The sequence below is a fragment of the Thermobia domestica genome, chromosome 16 (genome assembly GCF_964235325.1).
Source record: "Thermobia domestica chromosome 16, izTheDome1.hap1.1, whole genome shotgun sequence".
Taxonomy (NCBI): domain Eukaryota; kingdom Metazoa; phylum Arthropoda; class Insecta; order Zygentoma; family Lepismatidae; genus Thermobia; species Thermobia domestica.
The window spans coordinates 172705357-172725765 of NC_137469.1; the positions used below are offsets into that span (position 1 = coordinate 172705357).

Sequence of the window (20409 nt, forward strand, 5' to 3'; positions counted from 1 at the left end):
CTTCCTAATGGTCGTTTTCCTATGGGTCTACCAGTCAAGACTTTGAAAGCGTTTCTACTTTCTTCCATTCTAGCTACAAGACCTACCTACCTAAGCCTCCTAGACTTGACGACCCTAACAATGTTGGGTAAACCATATAAATTATGTGGTTCCTCGTTATGAAGTTTCCGCCATTCCCCATTCCCGTTCCTCTTGGGTCCGAATATTCGTCTCAGGATCTTGTTCTCAAATGCTTTCAGTCTATGTTCTTCCCTCAGAGTAAGCGACCATGTTTCGAAGTTACAGGCTGCCGAAAACATTAAAAAAAAATGAACTTCAAAAAAACCATAGCTCCGAAACTATTGGATCTACCGTCGTCGGGTCAAGACTTCACTTAGGAACTAATAGGTGCGCTGACCAAAAATACATGTTTCAGAATTCTAAGGTACTCACCCAACAATTTTTATAGAAGGAGTTTGGTGTGGGCATATAATTTGAAATACTCACCAACTACCTCTATAAAAATTGTTCCGGAAGTATCGCAGGATTCCATAATTGCACATGTGTTGTGTGGCTCAAGAAAAAGAAGAAACTGCTTGATTCTCGCACAAGAGCAGAACTTTTAGAATAAAATCTTAAAAAGTAACAGCAAATAAAGAGAAAATGGGAGAGAAGGGGACTTGGGGAAGATTAAGGGAACAGAAGGTCCAAAAACGAAAAAGAGACTGAAAAAATATGTATCTGTATTCCCAACAGCAAACAAGATTTAACACTGAGAGTACTTTCAGAGAGCCTAGTTTTGCTTTAACAGAAAAGAAAAAATGCGCACTAAAAACCCTAACTTTATATAGTATCAAAATAAGATATATATGCTTATTATACGTGTTATTGTGAAAACAAATTCAGTGAAAACTGGAAGAACTCTCGCAAATCATCGCCTTATAAAACTGATATACTGACGTATTAAAATAATGTGATGCAATACTCATTTCTTGATTTTTTTCCCCAACAAATAAGTATCTAAAATCATATTTGTGTTGTGTGTATTGAGAAGCTACTGTAGTAGATCCAGAAAATCGTGAGAAATTCTGGAAACACATCAAAGTTAAAGTAACAAACTCGATTTTTTTTTTTACGGTTACGAAGTGATAAGGTGACTTTCAGTTTCTTTCTTCTTGGTATTCAGAGTAATATAATGAAACATTAAGATTTGAGTTCATTTAATGGGCCAAGTATGCACATTTTATTATCTCGCAAGCTATTGTAAAGAAATGCAACATGTAGTGTGAATGGCCATTTTGCTTTTACTAAAATTCCTCATCGTGGTGACCTTCTCTATAAGATGAAGAACAATAAAACGCTATCTTTTTCATTTCATTTATTTAAAAAAAAAAAAAACAAGGTATTAAACGCAAGATAACATTTTATTTGTATATATTGGCACAGTTCTCATTGTATTCGAATGTTTATTCATACGATGCCAGAAATTCCGTTGAGTACTGAATGTTGACATACCGAGAGTTGGTATGTTTCCAATGCAATGCAATGAATTCCTCGAATTCAACACCATCCTCTCTCTACTCGTTTATTGCTACTGACAGTTTCAATAAATTCTGAATTATGAATGCTGTTAAATGTTTCTATACTTTTCACTACGCTACTTGCCTAATCTTGAATACAAGGATTGGCCACAATATCAGAGACACTTGTTATTGGCGAGTTAACCTCCATTTCATACCCAAAAGACAAAGCTGCCTACGTTTTTTTACGTTTCTGATAGAGAGGGAATTTCAAACAATAAGAATTCCGGTGATACATACTATCAGTGTGTTGAGAAAGTCACACATTGGTAATATGTAATTTTGTTGCCTTTGCTACAGAAACGATGGGGGTTTTCAGCAAAGAAGCCAGTGAATTTTTGAATGAGTTAGGATCAACTTTAATTAAGAAGTCAGGCGACCCAAGAAGCAAACACTATTTAATACAACGAATAAGCCTAGCAATACAGAGAGGAAATACAGTCAGCATTTTAAAATCCTTCCCATCAGCACAAGAGCTGGATGAAATTTTTTACTTAAAATAAGTAATATAAACATGGTGATGGACAGCGATTTGCTTTCTAAGCTTATTTAGTAAATCCATTCTATTTCCCTTTATATTTCTTCGCTGGGATGATATTCTTATTTCAATTTTTTATCACTAATTCCGAAAAGATTTGCCTAAGATATTGAACTTAGACGGACTCCTTTCTTTTTAAAAAAATTTATAGTGCTAAACTGTGGTCTCCAGTTCCTGTTCTGTGTTCTGGTAACATTGAATGTGTTTGTCGTTGTCGAAAATGGAGTGCTAGGTGTAGAAGTGTGTGATGAAATATTTTTTTTTTACGTTTTAAAAAAATGAATATATATATGACGGTTAAAAAAAAAACAATTGTTATATAAATTGTTCCAATAATGAAACAATTGTTAAAAATCATTCAAATAATAAAACGTTTATTGGATATATATATATATATATAGTATGGCGCTAAATTCGTTGTAGAAAAGCAGAGGAGTGATTCCTGGGAGTAAAACAAACAAAAAAGTTCCAATAAACATAGGGCGAAACCCCCATCGTTTACGTGTCGGTTTAAATTACGAGCTGCCAAAATAATGAAAAAATGAATTTTAAAGGTTCATAGCTCCAAAACTATGGGACCTACCGTAGTCGGGTCAAGACTTCACTTAGGAACTAGTATGTGCCCTATCCAAAAATGCGTGTTTCAGAATTCTGAGGTGCTTCCACAACAATTTTCATAGAGGGAGTTTCACTACGGGCCTATGATATAAAGTACTCTCCAACTACCTCCATAAAAATTGTTGCGTGAGTACCTTAGGATTCTAAAACATGTATTTTTGGATAGAGCAATGAAGTCTTGATCCGACTACGGTAGGTCCCGTATTTTTGGAGCTATGAACCTTTAAAATTCATTTTTTCATGATTTCGGCAGCCTATAACACGTAAACGATGGGGTTTTCGCCCTATGTTTATTAGAACTTTTTTGTTTATTTTACTCTCAGGAATCACTCTTCTGCTTTTGTACAACTATATATATATATATATATATATATATATATATATATATATATATATATATATATATATATATATATATATATATATATATATATATATATATATATATATGCTAAAACAGTTGTTCTCAAAGGGTGTATCGCGATATATTAGTGTGTCGTGCAGTCCCATAGGATTTGTCACGCAATGTTGGAATTAAAAGTTATGATGCATTGAATAATTAGTTAGAATCAATTTTGATACATATTGTATTATTAGTCAACGCCTCCAGTCAAGACAGCAACAATTCTCAATATTACATATAGTCACTACCTCATAAAAATCTATAGTCTTAAACTACTGTAATATATATTAATGTTAATAAAAAAAAAGATCAATTAAGTCTGTCAGGATGTCATAGGCATTCGAAAAACTGTGTCGTCAGTCAAACAAGGTTGAGAACCACTGTACAAAGGGAAGAAAGCTTAAACAACATAATCCCCCCAAATAGTTTTTTTCAAACAAAAATAGATTGAACAATTCATGCACTTTAGGAATGCATTGCACTTTAGGAATTTTTAAAACTTGTGTAGTCCATTGTAGGAATTTAACGTATTTCTTAACAAATATCAGACTTAGGACAAAACAATACAAAAATGGTTTTAAAATAAGCAGTTATAAATAGACTGACTATGTTTGAATATTAGCTGGGTACTGCGTGAAACTATTAACTGCGAAAATCATTCACCAAAAGTTCTCAAATCAACTTACCTTGCAGGTCTTCAATTGCATACACATTTCTCGGATGACTTGGTATTACAGGCGTATTCTATCCAAAATACTTGCTTTCAAACCATACCGGGATGAAATAGTGGTAGGCAAAGGAGCAAATCTGTCTTCAACATTGGGAGGGGGGGAGGTAAGACCGTTACTTTCTCTTTTTTAGCGATGTCAAAATATTTATCAAGTTGAAAAACAATGCTGTGGAGGATCAGGGGAACAGAGTTGTCTTCAGCATTGGGAGGTGGGCAGATTTGAAGCTTATTCTGCTGGAGGGGGGCATCAATTTCATCTCGCTTTCCTCTGTGGCAATAGGACACAAATCATTATATTTATTCCTCCCCCCCCCAAAAAAAACACATTTCAAATTGGATTATTGGGGGAACAGTCCTCCCTAGTTCCAAGATTGGAGGAGACATGTCCCCTTCATTCCGTGGGATTTGCGCCACTGGTGTCAGCACTCACTCAACAATATGAAAATTTTCGTTGTCAATCATGTATGGAATTTTAAACTAACAATAAGATGGAGAATGATTGTTTTGCCAATAACCTTCTGTTCAATGACAACGCACTTTTTCACAATTCTGGGAAGTTCAATCATTTTAACGTGTGAATTTAGTACACGCAAAATCTTCACATAGACAACGGTGGAACATATTTATGATTCCCCGAATTTATATAAGTATATAAAGTTGCTCTCATATAATACGGATGTAATGGATACTGGCATTAGCTACTGTAACATGTTGTTGCTATTGGCTAAAGCCACACTTTCTGAACATAATGTCAATTTAATTTACAATAATATGGAATTCCACTACATTTTCATTTCTACGTACCTACTTATTTTAGTATTAGGCTTCGTAATCACTTAGACGAGGACTTACCTCATATCCACTTGGTCTCGAGATGACCAGACATTGTTGAGTGTGTGATTCTTTTTTTTTTTTTTTTTTTTTTTTTTTTTTTTTTTTTTTAGTCTCGTTATCATAGAGTTCCATTGCTTTGTAAAGCAATTTAACACGGCCACGGAAAAGAAAAACGTGAAGACATTGGTTAGTATCTATCTCGATATGTTGGAACGTGGGAGGGGGAGGGGAATTATGTTTATTGTGTCATCAAGTTGCACACATTTGACAGTGAGTCAGATAAGACACTTGTAAACATTTTAGTTTTCTTTGTTTGTTTATTGCTATAGAATGTTTAATCTATTTTGTTTGTTTTTCTGGAGATTTCCAAAGAGGAATTATGAATTATTGTCTTTATTATGCAAATGTAGTTTAAGAAATTAGAGAGAGAAAGTTTAGTACGGTGATCCGTACCTTTTGCTATGTTAGGAAGCAGTAGTAAACAAACATGGTGTTTTGTTGATTTGTGGTTGCGGAGAGCAAAGAGCATTTTGCGTCTTAATATTTCTGTGGAGTCTATCGTAGGAGTTTAACGTACGTTTCGTAACAAGTATCACACTCACGAAAATAGTACATAATAGTTTTAAAACGATCATTTATAAAGAGATTGGCTGTTTATGTCTCAAAATTACCTGAGTAGTTGCGTGAGACTCAGGTCATTCATAATTACGTCTGCGAGAATCGTTACCGGAAGTTCTCAAGACCACAACCACTTAACAAGTCCACAACCAGTTACAAAATTTTCTCCCCTAGTTATGGCTCCCAAATTTCCCGGTTTAGCCGGAGCAGTCTTGGATTTACATACTCTGCTTTCCCCTCCAAAAGAAATTGTTCAAAACTTCATATATTCCGGTTTTTCTCCAAAGCATAAGTTAATATCATTCGTGAGATATTTCAAAAAAAAATATTTCTCTATTAGTCATCGATATTCGACTAATGGGAATAATCTACGTTCTGTCATTCATGTCTAGGGAGGTTTACCTATTACTGAATTAATTCCGATATTTCAGGAAAAGCAAGTGTGTAACTATGACTGATTTTCATAGGATATCCCGGTTCTTTTAATCTGAAAATCTAGAATCCCTACCCATAGCTCTCCTTCCTAATTAAGAATCTAGATCTAGGTTAGGGTTGTGTATTGCAAGGTTCATTATGTACTCCCACCACCACGTGTAGCTGTAAACATACTTCAGACGATAGCCACGAAGAAGATGTCGTCAACCATCGGCAAGTGATGTACATTCAAGCAGTCAGCAACATTTCTTGATAAAAGGAGCGGGAACACCGCAGAAAGCATCAATCTCCACTGATTGATTATCCACCACTCTCCAGGACGTCTGGACTCTTGAGAGTTCCTTATCCTCCTCACTAAGACACCTAGTCATTGACAGGCACCTATCGGGCCTATACTCTGTAGGACGTCTGGTCTTTTGAGAGCTCCTTATCCCGCTTTCTAAGTACTGTTGTCAACGGCTCGAGCGGCTCGGCTCACGGCTTAATCACCACGGAGCCGAGCCGAGCCAACAGCTCACCCAACCGAGCCGGCTCGAGCCCTTGGCTCAATTGGGCCGAACCAAGCCGAGCCGATGGTTTATCCCAACCGGGCGGCTCGAGCCGATGGCTCACCTGAACTGAACCGAACCGAGCTGATGGCTCATCGCAACCGAACCGGTGGCTCGCCTGAGCCGAACCGAACCGAGCCGATGGCTCAACTGAGTCAAGCCGGACCGAGCCGATGGCTCACCTGAGCCTAGCGGAACCGAGCCGATGGCTCATCGCAACCGAGCCAGCTCGAGCCGATAGCTCAGTTGAACTGAGCCGAGTCGGTTGACATCACTTTTTAAGACGCCTGGTCATTGACAGGCACCTATCCGACACTCTCTTGAACGCCTGATCTCTGAGGATTCCTTATTACTAGGACGCCTGATCTCTGCAAGCACTTAACCGATCTCTAGGACCCTGGTCTATGGCTTTTATCCCGCTCTCTAAGACGCTTGGTCATTGGGCTGCTACAAATTTGCCACCAAACCACCAACTTATTCTTTATCTGCAATATTTATTACTATTGTATACAAGAAGAAACTTGTATACAATAAACTTTTAGAATAAAATGTGATGGGAAAGTGCAAATTCCTGTGTACCATCTTTAAGCTCTACACTAAAAATATTGAGCGTACTTACTGTTTCCGAGGTTAGCTATTAGAACCTCTTTATCTTTACAAGAATACGATGATGGTACAGAATTTCATTTTCGGCATCAAAATGTTCAAATTATTAAAGTCTATTTTTTTTCAGTATCGTAAAGTAATAATATTTTTTAAAAAAAACGCGTGGGTATGTAGTCTAACGGATGCATATTGCAATTTATTTGTTACATAATTGAGGAAAACCGCAGAAAATATCTCTTATATCCTGTTTAGAACATAAGTATGTAAAACAACAATAGAAATAATTCTTGTATCTTATTTAGCATCTTATTTTAAAGGCTTAAGAGTCTTCATCCCGGCGAAATTAAAATACCGCTAATTTTACAGTAATTATGTGATACCTTCAAATAGATAAAATATAATTGAAATTTGGAACAAGAGCGCCCTAGACAATATTATTTTGCGTGAGGTACCGTTATTACAAGTCACCTAGTGGCTTTCCGTTTTCAGCTGTTTAGAAACGCGAAAATAAATGCCGATTTTCAAAATGGCTCCAAATCAAAAGCAGATAACTGAGTCGTGATAACGGTTTCTTATGTAAAATAATATTGTCTAGGGCGCTCTTGTTCCACATTTCGATTATCTTTTTATCTATTTGAAGATATCACATAATTACTGTAAAATTAGCGGTATTTTAATTTCGCCGGGATGAAGACTCTTAACAGAATAATGAAGCAAAACGTGGAGGACGAATGTGCGTATGCTTATTTCGAAATTAAAAGGCCGCCAAAGATATTTGCTTAGTGGAGTTATTCGCGGTGCTTCAATTCAAGAGCAGATAACCTGGATGATTACGTGGAGCAAACGGTGATTTCCGTGCAGAGGTTGTCATTAGTTCCCATGTCACTCGCACAAAGGACAAGGTCACACATTGGGTTCCCTCCACATCCTGCATGCCATGCAAATCTCTTCATGAACCATTTTATTAGTTTTTTCCTTGCATAGCTTTAGTTTACCGCTTTTATAGGTGACATTTTCGATCTGTTAATGATGTCATAAATGAATATCCTCCTCACGAATTCCAAGAATTTGCCAACAATTGTTTTTGCTTTTTCTTTCTTGAGTGCGATTTATTAGCATGACGTTAGATCTGAGATTAGTTTTCACTTGCTTTTGTAGTTTTTCATACAAAAGAGTAAGTGCATTCTTACATGCTTGCAGCAAAAGAAAATGTCACCAATAACTTCAAGTACAGTACCTCACACACCAACATCCAACAGAATGCGACTGGTAAGTAGGCTTAGTGCTTATATTTATCTAAATTGCTTTAAAGATTGCTTAAGAGTCTTCATCCCGGCGAAATTAATATACCGCTAATTTTACAGTATTTATGTGATATCTTCAAATAGATAAAAGGTAATCGAAATGTGGAACAAGAGCGCCCTAGACAATATTATTTTACATGAGAAACCGTTATCACGACTCACTTATCTGCTCTTTCGATTTCGAGCCATTTTGAAAATCGGCATTTATTTTCACGTTTCTAAACAGCTGAAAACGGAAAGCCGCTAGGTGACTTGTGATAACGGAACCTCACGCAATATAATATTGTCTAGGGCACTCTTGTTCCATATTTCAATTATCTTTTATCCATTTGAAGATATCACATAATTACTGTAAAATTAGTGGTATTTTAATTTCGCCGGGATGAAGACTCTTAAGTTATCTTTATCCTGTAGGATTGAAAATGCTTTATCCTGTTCTAAGGTATGTATACAGTCACGTTCAAAAATATTGCAATTCTCATTTTAGGTAGCATATAAGTACTTCCAGAAGAAGTTTTCAATGTTTAACGCATCCTTTCCTCAATGGGAAAACGGGAGGTACATTTAGTTGCAGTGGCGTACGCAAGGCAATTAATGGGATTTAACCCTTTCTGTAGGATACAAGGAAAAATTACAATTTCCCGTATCAAGATGCGTATAAAACATTGCTCATATTCTGAAGCGATATGAATTTTCGTGCTTGAACTCTCCCCCTTCCTTCCGTAATGACATTCAGTGTACGTTATTGTTTAGTTACACCTAGGGATGCGCACGAGACGAGTCGAGATAGGATTTTCCTGACAAAATTCGAGTCAAGACACGGCTCTTCCAATAGAGAAATATACATTTTTCGAGTCGAGACATCACTTTTACGGCACATTTTCGAGTCGAGACAGCCACAAATCTTGTCTCGTGCGCATCCCTAGTTACACCCTCCGAGAGTTTATTCACATCTTCCATTTTGAGAAATCCTGCAGGAAAGCGTGACAATGCGAAGTGAATATCTTCTAAAGGAAATTTATTTGTTGAATATCTGTTGAATATCTTCGAAAAATTGATCATTCGAGAACATCAAAGCAATTTCTGAATTTTAAAGTAATAATAGGGGTAAAAACAGTCTAAAACAATAAATTGTTTGTTTCTTTTATCACATATTTTTTACTATTTTGTATCACGTGTTTTTAAAATTTTCATTTTTTAGCTTCCTATTTCTTCAATATTCCAGCTTGTTTTGAAATTAAGAAATGAAAAACTATGTGCAGAGAAAATCAGTTCCATACACCCATAACTATATATTAGGGATGGCCACAAAGTTCCGGTTCCGGCGGAACCGGTTCCGCAAGGAACCGGTTCTTGGAGATCCGGTTTTCAGAACCGGTTCTGGAACCGGTTCCGGACCTGGATCCGAAAACCCGGTTCCAGAACCGGATCTTAGGAACCGGTTCCAGACCTGGATCCGAAAACCCGGTTCCAGAACCGGATCTTAGGAACCGGTTCCAGATCTGGATCTGAAAACCCGGTTCCAGAACCGGATCTTAGGAACCGGTTCTAGACCTGGATCCGAAAGCCCCCAAAGACCCGTAAAGGAGGCATAAAGTTCACCTTCAAAAATAATGCAAAGAGGACCATGCGCTTGTGCCTTCCTCGCCCAGACCCGCTTGTGCCCCCAGAAAAAAATTTTGGTCCACCAGTGGGTGTTTAGCCAAATGAGTTGGCCAGTTTTCCTGTTTAACCAATGAGTTTGCCAGTTACCCAGTTTATTTAGCCAAATGAGACAAGCTGCCGCCGCCTGGGCGCCTGCCTGTCGCTTCCACCATTTCATCTAGCATACTGTTCACAGCTTGCCAGCAGCTCGGGTTTAGCGTAGGGATGGTCACAAAGTTTCGGTTCCAGCGGAACCGGTTCTGCGAGGAACCGGTTCTGAAACAGAACCGGTTCCAGACCTGGATCCGAAGAACCGGTTCTAGACCTGGATCCGAAAAAACCGGTTCCAGACCTGGATCCGAAGAACCGGTTCCAGACCTGGATCCGAAAAACCGGATCTTCTAGAACCGGATCTTCTAGAACCGGATCCGTTCAGACCCGAAAACCGGTTCCACTAGGAACCGGTTCTGGCCATCCCTACTATATATAGGCCTATATTAAAGAGCTCCTTGTGACTATATGATTAGCAAATGAGAGACCCGGGATCGATTCCTGCCGGGAGCTTATGTGATTTGGATTCCATATTAAATCCACGCCTCGCGGCTGAAAGTAACACTATACGCCACATCAACTAAGCATTTATTGTTGTTATTATAAGAGAGGACATAGCTGTTGAATTTCACACTTCTTACTTTCAAATTATAACTCTAGGGAGCATGTTAACAGGAAATAATTGCACGAAGGGTTGTTCTCTAGTGTTTTCTTTTTGGCTACAGTTATGACTGTGGGTATACCCTTCGAGAGAATTTCAATGCGCTGGTTACTTTCTGTATTTCCAAACTATGCTAGCTACACGTAACGAATGGGAGCCTTACAGAATGGCTATATCGTCCGTCTGTCGGGATACATCAAAATTGCAAAGATGGAATTAGCTCATAGTGATAATTATTGATCTGCAGGGATATTTTGAACAGGAAAAAACTGGATATATTTGATAACACGAAAGATAATAGTGCCGTTAGTGGCAAGGTAGTGGTCATCGTGCAGGGTTTGATACCCAGTGGGATGACTAACGCGGATCCAAATCCAAGTAATGATTTAAATGAACCTTCAATGAGTATGACCCGTCTTATAGACCTCGATGCTGAAAGGAACGAAAAGTTTTAATTAAACACATACAAGAAAAGCAAGGAATCCGAATGACGTAAGCTTCCGCCGGGAATCGAAACCACCACGTCAAAGACGAGTGCACTAACTCCTTAGTCACGAGGAAATTATATGGCTCAGATAAGAATGTATACGTATACAAACTAATGTGGCAATAACATTCTCTGGCATCATTAAACAATAATTTTAGGAATGATCCAAAAAATGGATCAAAAGATTGCGATCTTGGCCAATAATTAGATGTTGGGTCAGGAGCCACAAAATTTTTGAACGGCCTCTAAATCGAGTTTCCGTATATTTTACGGAATAAGCACATCATATTGAGTTAAGTGGTAGTTTTGATTTGGATACACTATGTGTAGTTCTCCAGATATAAGACGTACAAGAAAATGATTGGTTGAATGAAATATATTGGATTTTTTGGATCAGGGGACATAAAAATTTTGAATGCCCCCTAAATCGAGTTTTCGTATTTTCTACGGAATAAGCACATCATACTGAGTTAAGTGGTAGTTTTGTTTTGGCTACACTATATGTAGTTCTCCAGATATAAGGCCTACAAGAAAATTTCTGCCTGAAATAAATTGGATCTTTTGATCCAAAAAAGTATTTAATTTGAGATAATCTCTAAACTTATTGAAGGCATTGTGTATATTGAAAATATCTATATCGGAAGTAAGAAAAATGAAGCATCTTATGGGTAAACAAATTATTTGAGTTACAATTGGGTAGAACGGTGATACCTGAAGTATTGTTCGATAAACAAAACAAAAAAAGAATAGTTGTAGAGATAAACAGTCGAGTAAACGTACATATCTGTTGTTGATAATTGAGAAGAAGATCTAAAGATAACATCTAAAGCTGATTAATTTAAACACCATTAAGTCATAAGACAATATTATATATATATTTCTCATCAAATTGGGACCAAATGGTAAGTTTTTCACTGAGTTGTAAAAATACTTCTTGCTTATGTAGAATTTGGATTTATTTTTTACAAAAATAATAAATTAATTAAACAGTATTTCAAAATTGAGAACTCACTGGTGTCGGGAAAATTCGAATTCATTGTGGTGTTGTAGTGCTTGCCATTATTACTGTAAAACTTAGAATTATAGTTTTCCTTTCGCGTGACCTAATGGTTAGTCACTTGTCTCTGCAGTGCGTGGTTTGTTATTTGATTCCCGTTGGAAGTATTTTGAGTTGACGTCGCAACGTCAGGAAATTGGGTGCTATTTGAATTAAGATATCGAGGCCACGGTGGCTCAGTGGTAGAGCGTGTGTGAGATCCTTGGTTTGATCCCAGCTCGCACCAAGTGAACTTTTTGGTGAACAAACACCGTGTGAGTAGGTTTAATCTGGATCCTACCGTTTCCTTCCACTTTGTTCATTTCACTATTTCACTCATTCTCATCTTCACCGTTTCCTTTAGCCTACATGGCATAAGCGAGGGACGTAAAACTGAAAAGTTTCATTTAAATTAAGATGTAGAAAATTACATCCACAAGGCAAAAAATAAAAGCGATGGGAGCCGATGTTTTGACCATATACCATCCCATTGAAAGTAGTTTGAGTGGCGACAGATCTTCGTGGACTAATGAATTTCTTTGGTTAGGGTTCGATTCCTGGCGGCAGCTCATGTGGTTTGGATTCCACGTTAATCAGTATATCTACGTCCCGTCTCACATAGCTTCGCTGCTGAAAAGGACGTTAACTCCAAATCAACTCAACTCTTTGGTTAGACACACGTACAAAATTGTGCTTTCAAAAAAGCTTTTCTTATTTCAGCTACATTTTAAGTGAACTGATTTTGAAATGATTTCAGGTTTTCTCTATCGCATATAGTTTCTGAGCAATCTATGACTAATACTTAATAATTGAAGTAGGAGATTCTTGAAGAAAAAACACATTCAGGTGGCTTATTCGGATGCATTGTACACACAGCAATTGTCTGTTCGGCATCACTATCGTTCCAATAGCTTGTTCTTCTACATAGCTTCGCTGATAAAAAATAAATAAATAAATAAATAAATAAATAAATAGAAATCAATTAACATAAGGGAGGATCATTTATCTTGAAACACTCCTGTAACTTTTGAATTAATAAATAATAATAATAATAATAATAATAATAATAATAATAATAATAATAATAATAATAATAATAATAATAATAATAATAATAATAAACGTTGAAATTTTGTACGATGCAAATGTTAACAAGGGAACATTATTTGACATATTTTCCAATACCATCAAATTAACAATATTGTCAATCACTAAAAATGTATTTTTCAATCGGCACTACGTTAGATTTTTGCATACTTTAAATCTAGATATTAAATTAAAACTTACAATCACCAGCATCAGTTCAAATTTTGCTGGAGGGAGGCACCATTATCCACTGATAGAAGAATTTCACGCATTCTATTAGTAATTAATATACAATTGATTGAAACATATGAGTTTCTCAAATTAAGGGGGCTCCTCCTGCCCTTCCCAAATCACGCTTCTGTTTATCTCATTTATTATTCCGTGTTACGAAGTAAAGATTCTATAATATCATAAACATCCAAATTTTGTAGCCTCTACAGTAATACTAACGCAAGTGAGACGGATGGTGCAATGCACATAATAAATACCTTCTAGTGTTTAATACTATGATTAGTGTTCCTTTCAGAAACAATGTTCCGGGGGGGCACACAGTATTCCCGGGGGCACTACTGATATTATTCTATTTATTATTATAGTATAAACTTATTATTTTGCTCTGCTCCGGGGAAGGGGCACTCTCAGAGCTCCGGGGGCAATGCCCCCCCAAAAAAGAAACAGGTCTGGAAGAAACACTGACTATGATTATGACATGTTTGAAATGAATAGGGCAAAGTTACAAGGAATTGAAAATTCGACTTTTTTGAATGGCTTTGTTTCGAAAATGTGCTTAAATTTTCGTAAGTATAGCGTTCAATCATGTAGAAGGGACACAGTACCTCAGTAGTGAAACGCTTACCTCTGGCACGTGGAGTCCCTGGTTCAATCCCCGAGCAAGTTATTTTGTGATGGACAGCATCATGTCCGTGGGTTTTGTCAGTGTACTCCTGTTTCCTCCCACATTATAATTCCACAAATTGTTCCATCTAGATTCACTGCCTTAACCATCGTCTCCCTTTTTCTCAAGGACATAATTGTAGGTCGTTAAAAATTGAAAGTTTTAATCACGTTGATGGTTTTCAAAAGACGTAAGAGATCATAATTCCATTTACAGCTGTTTGCTATCTCAAACCGTTCGCGAAAAATGAAAAACGTGAGTAGATGTTGTTGCTTTGCTGAGTAAAATGGCGATTTTTTAAAAATGATTTTTGCTTTTCTTTGCTTCTATGATATTACAAAAACAGTTTTAGGTAGTTATAATTTCTTCTAATTCTCACAGTTACTACATAATTTCAAGCAATGTAAACTTTATCAATGTTTTTTTTTTTTTTACTATTTCCGGAACTGTTTTTGATACGAGGAGTCTTCAGAAAGTAAGATTACAAACGTGAAACGTGTATATATTATTTCATACAACCAGGGGCGGATCCAGGACCGACTTCTGGGGGGGGCGGTGGGTTGTCATACTGCTACTTTTAAGGGCTCCAAAGTTTGGATGGGTTTTATTTATATATATAAAATAAGAAAGTTTCCCGTTCTGGGGGGGAGATCGCCCCGATCGCCCCCCCCCCTGGATCCGACCCTGCATACAACCAATACAACCAAGAGATACTACATACATTAGCATATTTTTCTTCACAGATTCCATATCGGTTGAGACACTTATCGCATCGTGGGATGAGTTTTAAGATTCCCTCGTGGAAAAAATCCCATTCTTGCGTGTTTATCCACGTTGTCACGAAATGGTTCGTCTCCTCGTCTGAAGCAAAGCGATGGCCTCCGAGGTGGTCAACGTGTGCGGAAATGGATGAAAGTTGCTTGGAGCGAAGTCCAGGTTGTAGGAAGAGTGGTCGATTATGCCTCAGCGAGACTACTTCAACAGCGTGCTGGTCTTTTGGACTGTATGCGCGCGCGCTTTGTTGTGAAGGAAGATAACATCCTCGGTGAAATGTCTTGGCCATTTTCTCTACCAGCTGCAGGTGAATTTCAGCCGCGGTTACATTTTCCGCGTATAGAAATCGAATAAGTAAATAGACTTCTTCGCGAGACCAGTTTTACAAAAGAATCGCCATTTGTGTTTACCTATAACTATCGGGCTGGCTGAAACTCTGCACAGTTGCCAACTCCATGTATTAAAATTACTGCACACTCCTCATTCCTCTATAACAGACAAAACTCCGGAAATATCAGACTTGTAACCTTAGTTTGTGATCCTCCCTCGTATAAATTTGCTGTAAACTGCTTTATGGTCTTTACATCTATTGAAACCCATCTACATAATTAGATATGATAGTTATCTAAGAACTTTTTCAAAATAAACTCTTTTGAAAAAGTTAAATTTTCAATTTCCTTGTAATTTTGTTCCTTTGCATTCGAAACTAATGATCGTAGTATAAACATTAAGGTACTTTACGCATGTATAGTCCCCTACGTTTCAGTTTCGTTTATGGTTGAAGAGGCTTCCAGAAATGTTGATGTTTCAGATAGTGTAGCGACTTCTAATTTCCTTAGAATGTATACTGAATAATAAATGTAGTGTTGTAAGTTTTCGTTTATTGCGTAGATTTAAAATATGTAATAGCCTGATATGATTCCATTAGAAAAATACAATTGTATGTTTGATTATCAACACTTATTTTTTTGTTATTGCGAAGCATGCCAAACAAGTCCCCCTGATCATGTTTCCATTGTTGATTTTTTTTTTTAACATTTTAGTTTAGGAGTTAGAAAAACATTTTAATATAAATAATCCACCCTGTATACTGTATTACTTATTATACGCACTTTAATTGTTCAGGAAGAATATAATAAGTTTTTGTTAATATGGTTCAACAATCGATATTACTAGGGTACCTGAGTGGTAATTCTCCAATTATACCTATGATTCCAATCATTTCAGCTTTCATTTGTTATCTATTTATGAATGATCACTTTTCTACAATACTATGTTTACGACATGAGATTCTCGTATAACAGACTCAACCACTTGTTATATTTGAATGAGTGAATTTAGGCCGAATTGATTACGGTAGTTGTGTTCTAAGAACGGCTACGAAGAAGGAAATGTCTTTCCAACTTGTTTGTTGTTGTTATGGTGGCTACTTAGCGAAAGTGATTCCGCTCGAATGACAAGCATCTGGTTGTGAATCAAGGCTGTGCGACACCTGTTACAATTTGTCATTCTGTCGTCTATCAGAAATGGGACATATTTTATTTTGAAGACCTTGGCCGCCTCTTGAAAGTTCCGCGCTCATCACGACTTGGGGGTCATTATAAATGTAACACACGAAACAGACGTCTCAACAGGAAAAATTGTTATGGATAAACGTCTATTCAGTAGATGCGAATTCGATAAATTTTATAAGGAGTATATGCGTCACTGTGTGGGACTATTTCGAGAAGTCAAACAAAAATAGATATATTCTAGTTGACACTGTATTTATTTATATATTCGTTGCTTAAATAAACAATTTCTAACAGCCGAATTCAAACTATCAAATAGACTTACTATTGGTAATGAGCGATATACATCTACATTTGGATCCCGATAATTCGAACCTCGATAACTCGATTTTTTCACATTCCCTTGAACTATCATAACACTCAATAACCTCTATAAGTAGAAAGTTTAAAATTACAACCTCGATAAGTCAAATATTAAGGGTTGAAAAATCTCGGTAGCTCGAACTATCGTATCTGTGAATGTGTACGAGTCGAAATTTACCTCTATAATTCGAATTTCTCTTGATGTGACCTCAATAACTCAAAGCTATAGCACTATTCTTTTACATAATTTGTCATTGTTTCTAATGCGTACTGTAATTGTGTTTTACTAATGCCTAGACTGAAATCCCTCCTCCACATGTACAGTATTTCATTTTTACTAGTCATCTTGTTTAATATAAGGAACTTTGAGAACTTCGAGTTATAGAGGTTGAACAAATAAAAGTGTTCGAGTTCTACAGGTTATATGACCACTTTTTATGAGGAATATGGAATCTCAGTATCTCTAATTTTTGTCGTGGCCACCTTCATAACTCGAACCTTGACTACTCGAAAATCTCGATAACTCGAATTTTTGCCTATGCCCTTCAGCTTCGAGATATGCAGGTCCAACTGTATTTAGCGTCAAAAATTCATTTTTTCTTGATTTCCTCGGAACTTGCCCACAAGAATGGGATTTTGTTCAGCTCATGTGACGTATCGGTTGATATACTTCTTATGTTTATTAAGTAAATAAGAAAGTTTTAGACTTAATTATAATTTTCGGCTTTATCCCATTAGCCATACGGTGTACCAGGTGCGCACCCAGCATTTTTTGTTCGGAGGGGTCGTAGTTTCGGAGGGGGTCCAACACTATAAGCCACTACGGCTATATAATATTGAACGGGTAATATTCTGCACCTGAAAAGACGATAAGCAATTGTAAAATATTTCCATTTCTATTTTCAGAAAAGAAAATGGCAGAACTAGATTGTTTTTATAAGGGGGAGAGTACAAATGAAGTGTAAGATCAAATTTTTATTCTACATCAATCACTTCCTTGTTAAACAAGTGTGGTTCTTATTGAGAAAGTGTATAAATGTATGTTGAGTTAGGAAGTTTTGGAGGGGGTCTGGACCCGATGGACTCCCCCCGTAGGTGTGCCCTTGCTGTGTGCTCTCTTTTAGCTGGTATCATAACGAAAAGCTTGATTAACGTATATTTCAGTGTCAGTTTCATCGAATAGGTGGTGTGAGTGTCATACAAGTTTTAAAGGTTTACAAAAAAGCGATTTTCAGGAAAACTTAAGGATTTACACACATCGATGTAATTTTGTTCAGCTTTGTCGACTGATACATGTCTCATTTTGGGAAATTTCTTTTCAATGGCAAAAATTTTTACTATTTGACGCGCAATAGTTGTTTTATGTGTCTGCTCCACGATATTTCACATTTTATGTTGTTGGCAGCGTATGACTAAGTTACGGAATTCTTGCCAGAAATAATGCTATACGTAGGTTCAATTTTTATCTTTTCTTTCTTCTGGTACGGACGGAGTAGGAAGATTTTTCCTTACTTCCTGTACGAGCGTTGTATCCGCCAATCGCTCATTCTCGCTATTCCAGAGCATTCAACGAAACTGTTACAATACATAAAACTTAATCGTTACTCACTACACACCAGTGTTGCCACAGTCCTAGGTCTGGAATGGGCTGAAAAATAGTACCAAATTGGAACAAAAAGGGCTGAATTCATTATTTTATACCAGTGTAATACATGGCTCTATAACACGAAACTAAAAGAGGCAGTGTTGCCACAGTCCTAGCTCTGGAATGGGCTGAAAAATAGTACTAAATTGAAACAAAAAGGGCTGAATTCATTATTTTATACCAGTGTAATACATGGCTCTATAACACGAAACTAAAAGAGGCAGTGTTGCCACAGTCCTAGCTCTGGAATGGGCTGAAAAGTAGTACCAAATTGGAACAAAAAGGGCTGAATTCATTATTTTATACCAGTGTAATACATGGCTCTATAACACGAAACTAAAAGAGGCAGTGTTGCCACAGTCCTAGCTCTGGAATGGGCTGAAAAATAGTACTAAATTGAAACAAAAAGGGCTGAATTCATTATTTTATACCAGTGTAATACATGGCTCTATAACACGAAACTAAAAGAGGCAGTGTTGCCACAGTCCTAGGTCTGGAATGGGCTGAAAAATAGTACTAAATTGAAACAAAAAGGGCTGAATTCATTATTTTATACCAGTGTAATACATGGCTCTATAACACGAAACTAAAAGAGGCAGTGTTGCCACAGTCCTAGCTCTGGAATGGGCTGAAAAATAGTACTAAATTGAAACAAGAAGGGCTGAATTCATTATTTTATACCAGTGTAATACATGGCTCTATAACACGAAACTAAAAGAGGCAGTGTTGCCACAGTCCTAGCTCTGGAATGGGCTGAAAAATAGTACTAAATTGAAACAAAAAGGGCTGAATTCATTATTTTATACCAGTGTAATACATGGCTCTATAACACGAAACTAAAAGAGGCAGTGTTGCCACAGTCCTAGCTCTGGAATGGGCTGAAAAATAGTACTAAATTGAAACAAAAAGGGCTGAATTCATTATTTTATACCAGTGTAATACATGGCTCTATACCGCAAAACTCTAGGTAAAATTCTAGAACACTCCCCACCCTCTTCCAAGAGTCCAAATCAAGAAAGTGCTCTTTTAAAATATTTTTTAAGAACATCCAAATAGGAGGACCCAGTGGCTTAACAATGGCCTTTGGCGCCCCTAAGCAAAATACCTAGCGGCGCCCCCTCACCCATTTAATAGACCAATGTATGACCATCTGTAACTTATGCGTATGCGCCACATCCCACATTTGACTAGCTTTGGGCAGTATTGCCAACATGAGATTTTTCTTTCTGCTAAAACAGGGCTAAAAATTCGCTAAAAAAATCACGTCTACAAAAATACTGTAAGTAATGTTGCAATCGGTATTTAAGAAGGTCAGCTAATTATTACTCTCCAATAATGTTGAGATTAGAGCCTAAATAGGTCAGTATCGTTCTCATCCATTTAACACTACGTCATCTCAGTCAACATCAAGAGCAGACGAAGGCAAAATCTTCACCCTGTCAATGAGACTTTGACCTCCCCCCACCTAGTCCTAGCCTATATTTTACATTTTATTACAGTGATGTTAGAAAATATGTTAGAAAAATTAATTTTGGGGTGCTCGTTTGGGCGCCCCTGACGTTAGCGTCCTGGGCAGTTGCCTGGTTTGCCCAACCTTTGGTGCTTGGAGAATTTGTCGTTATTGTGGAAAGTCTGTTGCGCAGGGGAATTTTATTTATAGCTAGTAAGCCCAGTACATTAATATAGGACTGGTATCGTATTAATACGGTGATAATTAATTACTAGTAGGATTAATTTCTTAATCATACAGTGCTGTAACCTCGACGAGTTTACAGTAATGCCAATAATTTGATACGCAAATGTAATAAACTGTGAGAGAGGGGAGAGGAATTTTTATTCTTGCCATGTTTGAAAATGAAGACCTCGAAAACTTGGGGCTCCATTTATATAATTTGTTTCACTTTTATTAAAAACCTGGGGCTCCCCCTAATATACCGAAACGTCCTGCGCCCGTAGGCAATGCCTACCCTGCCTACCTTATTGCTACGGCGCTGGGAGGATCCCAAACAACCGCGAAAGTAATGAAACTTTTCCCACACGTAGGAAGTATAACAGAGGATACA

At 37.1% G+C, this 20409-nt stretch overlaps 1 protein-coding gene across 2 annotated transcripts in view; it reads left to right on the forward strand.

Moving 5' to 3' along the window:
* The window catches only part of LOC145673502 (phospholipid phosphatase 1-like), a 322758-nt gene that overhangs the window by 60262 nt on the left and 242087 nt on the right, over positions 1–20409 (forward strand). Inside the window, exon 2 of one of the 2 annotated variants that reach the window (XM_081743272.1) lies at positions 8090–8158. The exons of the other annotated variant lie outside the window; for it this stretch is intronic. Within the exon in view, the coding sequence (XP_081599398.1) occupies positions 8090–8158 (69 nt within the window). The remainder of the gene's footprint in view (positions 1–8089; positions 8159–20409) is intronic. 2 annotated transcript variants of the gene reach the window in all.